The following is a 5,250-nucleotide window of genomic DNA, read 5'->3' as shown; positions in this document are numbered from 1 at the left end:
GATACAACCATAACATGTGCTCGTGTCTGAGCAAGTATTACTTTGAATTCATCCAGTTTAGGTAAAAGACTTCTCAAATTTCAATGACATATTTTAAAGTCTCTAATTTTACCTAGTTGATTTAGCGTCCCTGGCAATGCAGAAATTGCAGACAGAATCACGGCATTAACACAAAATGGAATCCAGTATAAAACGTGGAATCTCAGAATTTGCTCATTTGGGTGAGTTTCTGACGTATTTTTGACAATACAATGTATTTTGGACACTGCTGTTTTCTGCACCTGCCATTACCTGGTTTACTTATTTAATTACTTATTCACTTTCAAGGCAACATTTTTATCTTTGTTTAATTTGAGTTTTAAAAAATGCCTGAGAATTAAATGTTCTACGGGATTAAATAAATAATTTTCATTTATTAATCAGTACATTACAGTTTTGGAAAATCATCATTAGGTTTGACTGAAGGGGTCGTAGTGGTATGACAAAATGGCTCACAGGGTACACAAGTCTAAACACTGTTCTAAAGAACAACTCAATCCTGTTTCAGTCTTGTTTTATTGGAGAAAAAATGACAAAGAGTAAAACAATGACAACAAAATTACAAAGTTTAATTACAGCTAAAACATTTGACTTCAATGCAAACTATTTTYATTTAAGCACAAACAGTCTGTAGGATTCCATGCCTCATTCTTGACCTCAAGACAAAGTCCAGCAGTGCAGGCATACAGGGTTATCTTAAATAATCTGGAGACTGGCAGGGCTAGACTACGTGCGGGGGGGATGGGGGTTGTCAAAGGAGAAGTGATGGTACATTTATTAGGAAGTAAGACGCTTTATTTGGGTGGTTCTGAAATGAAACAGCTTTGTGATAAACCACAGAGCAACGGCAGATGTGAGAGGGAAAAAAAGAGCTGCTGTGACAGCATGGCAGGGACTCCTGGACTTTGGGCTCTCAGCTACAACTGTCATCTGACTTCACTATATATAGACGGAAGAAGCCGTTTCACACAGTCACTACCACAGTACAGTCTGAAAGAAACACAAGCCCAAAGCAGGTGAGACGGCATTTGAAAATTGACTTTTTAGAACTAAATCTATGTTTGACTTTGCTGACAGATATAAACTGAATTTGTCTGCTACTGTCTTTCAGGAGCTACCAATCATGAAGGTGTTTGTGGTATTAGCTGTTGTAGTACTCTCTGGTAAGCTTTTCAAAATAAAAGTTGAAATGAATGTGGCAATAGAAATGAACAAACTGCAAAACTGTCCCTCCTGTAATGTTCATTTTTTTTACAGGCTGCAATGCCAACCTCTTTTATGCTGATGCACCCAAGCCACAGCTGGAAGTTCTGACTGATGCTTTCTGGGACTACATCGCCAAGGCAACACAGACAGCTGATGATACCCTGCAGATGATCAGGAAGTCACCAATTGGACAGGAAATCAAGTATGTCCTGTTACACACTTTATGGGACACATGTCCCATGATTTGCAAGGTATTGCAGAATTTTACTGGATTTTCCCTTTGACACTTCTTCTGTCTTCCAGTTCTCGTCTTACAGAAAGTGCTGACTTGGCCAGCAAGTATGCAGTTACCCTGCAGGAGCAGATCCCCCCTGCAGCTCAGGACCTCATGGACAAGATCACCACAGAGGCCGACACGTTGAAAAGCACACTCACCCAGGAGCTGAGCTCTGTCAGGGACAAGCTGGAACCCTACACTGAGAACATGAAGGCCCAGATCCAGCAGAGAGTGGAGCAGCTCAAACAGGAGCTGGCCCCCTACGCCGACACTCTGGATTCAGAGGCCTTGAGGTCCACCTTGATGCAGAAGAGCGAGGAGCTGAAGACCAGCCTGGAGCAGAGTGTGAAGGACCTGCAAGCCCAGCTGGGGCCATACACAGATGACCTGAAGCAGAAGGTGGACCAGCACCTGGAGAATTTCCAGAAAAGCGTAGCCCCCGTGACCGAGAAGGTCCAAGTGGAGCTGAGTCAGCGAGCCAGTCTGGTGAAACAAATGGTGGCTCCCTATGCCGAGGACCTGAGAGAGAAGCTTGACCCCTATGCTCAAGACCTCCAGGCCCAGCTTATGTCTCTCTATCAGTCATTTATCGATGCCAACTAAGACAACCTCCACATCTTTAGACATAATTTAACACTGGCCTGACCTTGTCGGTCTACCTCTGTGTGATACATGGAAACAAATCACTCTTAGACTGTATTGAATCAAACTGTGTGAATAAGAACAACTCAATATTTATTGCTAAGTAGAAAAATATAAAGCAAATCTTGCACTTGTCAAGCATGTATTTAAATATTGTTTTTACTGTATTGTAAAAGAAAATGGGCATTTTGTTTTGTAATTTCTGTAAGTTATAAAAAATAAAGATGAAACTAAAAATGTACAAACTTGTCAGGTTTTGTTTTCGTTCAACTCTTTGCAAAATTACAGGGAAAGAAGAAGCTTTTTCAGACATTTGTCTTCACAACCATTTAGAGCAAATGGCCTGTTTACCCGTCTGAAATCACACATCACAGATAATAATTAGTCTCAAGCCATGGTTACTCTGAGATGTGTGTTTTCTCCAGGAGGCAACCGGTAATTTGACTTTATCTCCCGTGTCTCAACACGCCTTGGCTTCTGTCACAGTTTCGTCTCAGAGTTTCTCCAGAGGCACATCATTGTTCCTGTCAATGCTTGTCATGAAAGTGCAGCTAAACTGTGTTATCACTAAAATCAAACAAGAGCTGAAAGAAAACCTCCTGGACCAACATGACTGAGAGGGAAAAAAAAACTTACATCGGCAAATATCCTTTCTAAGAGGTTTCAGTAAAAAAATGTTTACTTTTTGTTTAAACACATTWATTTTGACACCACTTTTAACATCTTAGAATTATCTTAGCCACAAAAACACAAATGTTGTGCAATATCTCTTTGTTGTAARMKTAAGTCATGTCTCTCTTATCCCCTRTGGGCTGAGCRAGCCTCCAACGTGGAGGGTTAGAGTCCAGCGTCAATAGTGCAAACACGAACACGTTTGTGCTCTGTCTCAAAAAAAAACAAGTACAACAATGTGGATTAGCCTTGATGTAACATAGACAATTAGGTTAAAAAACAATGTTTTTGTGTGTTTTTTTCCTGGTTAGACATAAAAAATAAATAAATTGTTGCTCATAAACAGTTTAATCAATAAAATGAAACATATGTCCATGCAAGGTTTGTACTTAGGAACTCAGTCAAATATAAGCTACTAATTCAAAGGTGCTGAATCTAAAAAAAAAGCTGCTAACAAGGAAGCTAACTGGAAAAATAATCTCCAAGTCTGTGTTTATGTACATATAACAATGTTCATGTTCCAGCCTGTTCTAGATCTGATTAGCACTAATGTGGACACCGAAAAACAATCAGACTGCCTTATCAGTCTGCATGGCCACAAGCAATTTAGTACTTAATTCCAATGGTCATGTTTGTCACCTGAGACAGACGTCAGCTCCAGTCAAACACAAAAATTTAAGACTGAGGACTGTGGGTTGTAATACTTCCTCATACAGGCTAAACGTTTTAACACCTTATCCCTGACTACCAAACATACAAGCAAACAAGAATTCTGGAAAGTGGTGAAGACTGAAATCAGAAATCTGACTGTCTCATCATTAAATTATGACAAAAAAATTTTTGACAGTTTATATTTCTGGAAACTGGACTCACATTTTATATGCAGATTCTTCTGCCAAAGGACATTGGTGTAGGCACCAAATGATTCTGTACAATGCGTGGAACAGTTATGCAATAACTGTATTTACTGTCAAATCATGAACACACATTATTTTCTTCTATCTYTCAGCATGCTGTTCCGGTCTTTACAAAAAACAGCACAATTCATCCCAGACTGAAATAATGGCTAAATCAGACAATTAGGATAAAATGAAAATTTATCTGCCCAGACTTTGATTATTCTTATTCTTATTCTTATTTCAGGAATTAAAATGAATATCTGCTTACCTATCGTTGTTTAACCAGGCAAATCCCACCGAGATCGCAGATCTATTTTACAAGGGCGGCCTAGGCTTGACAGCAACCTATTGTACACATTTTTGTGCTTACGTTCAAATGTAAGATCATAATGGAGCTTCTATCAATTTGCAAATTAAAACAATCAACTGAAATGTTACTAGAAGTCAGAATTCTGGACATTCAGTGGGGACACTCTAACACGATGCAGAGGCTTGAGACCAAACCGTTGACTCTTGTATAGGAGGACAACCTCCTTACCCACCTGTAATATTCAAACATGGTTACCTTTCACAAAAACATTGATAAGGCTTTTGTTGGCACTTTTTTCATTTTCGATGAACATACATCACAGACTAATTGCTACTAGAGAGCATATTGTTTGTTTGTTTGTTTTTGTTGTTGTTKTTAATGAAACACAAAAAAGTGCTGTTGCCTTCTGCTGCTAACAGATGTTAGGTTAGTCAATTAATACAACAAGGAGCAAATCTCATTGTTTTTTTTTTATTTGCAACAGGAACACAGTTAAGCTGTATTCTCAGACCTGATTTCGGATTTTAAAACAAATGTAAAACAGTTGCCTCTTCTATTAGAAACACTGGTCTTGATGAAGCCAATTGGCAAAAATGTAGATGTATTTAAGTTAAATAAAATACATGGAACTTGAGCACACAACACTTTTTTGGCAACTGCACTTATGTTGTAATGTACTACAAAAAGACCAATCCTAATTAACAAAACTTTTTTTTTAAATAAATGTCTAATATTTTACAGTAAAATTTATAAAGGACAATCAATGACTAAGTGGTGTCAAGACTGTTGGTTTATTTGGTCTGTTTGTAAGGAAGTCATTTTAGTGCTGCAACTTAAAACTTACTTAACTTTAGAGACCTACAGTACATATGTTAAAAACAATCAAGTAGCAATATTTAAAAAACACAGAAGTTTTGTGCTTAGTGACAACAAAGCATTTTAAGAAAAAAACATTTTGCCTGTGATGAAACTTACTGCTCCATGAAATTACTTTAGAGTATTTAATTCGAATATTGACCTTCTGCTTATTTGCAGGACAGGATTCCCAGATGCAATGTGCCTGCATGAGAGTATTTCTTGATCCAACTGAAAAGGCCACACTGCCACCTCGTGTTGAAACTGCAAAACAGCAGCATCATTCCAATTAAATGACACACACACACACACACACACACACACACACACACACACACACACACACACAC

The 5,250-nt window shown here is 38.3% G+C and overlaps 1 protein-coding gene across 1 annotated transcript; it reads left to right on the top strand.

The window, feature by feature from the left end:
• Positions 1 to 909: 909 nt before the first annotated feature.
• On the top strand, positions 910 to 2,315 carry LOC106523747 (apolipoprotein A-I; the record flags this gene model as incomplete). The annotated part of the gene is given in 4 exon segments (XM_014017287.1): positions 910 to 1,055; positions 1,151 to 1,202; positions 1,297 to 1,447; positions 1,549 to 2,315. Coding segments are annotated over 3 exon segments (768 nt in total). The 3' UTR covers positions 2,126 to 2,315.
• Positions 2,316 to 5,250: the final 2,935 nt, after the last annotated feature.

Source organism: Austrofundulus limnaeus, unplaced genomic scaffold (genome assembly GCF_001266775.1).
Source record: "Austrofundulus limnaeus strain Quisiro unplaced genomic scaffold, Austrofundulus_limnaeus-1.0 Scaffold165, whole genome shotgun sequence".
NCBI classification, from domain to species: Eukaryota; Metazoa; Chordata; class Actinopteri; order Cyprinodontiformes; family Rivulidae; genus Austrofundulus; species Austrofundulus limnaeus.
Note: the sequence above shows the minus strand (reverse complement) of the source record. Positions and strands in the feature narration are given on the sequence as shown.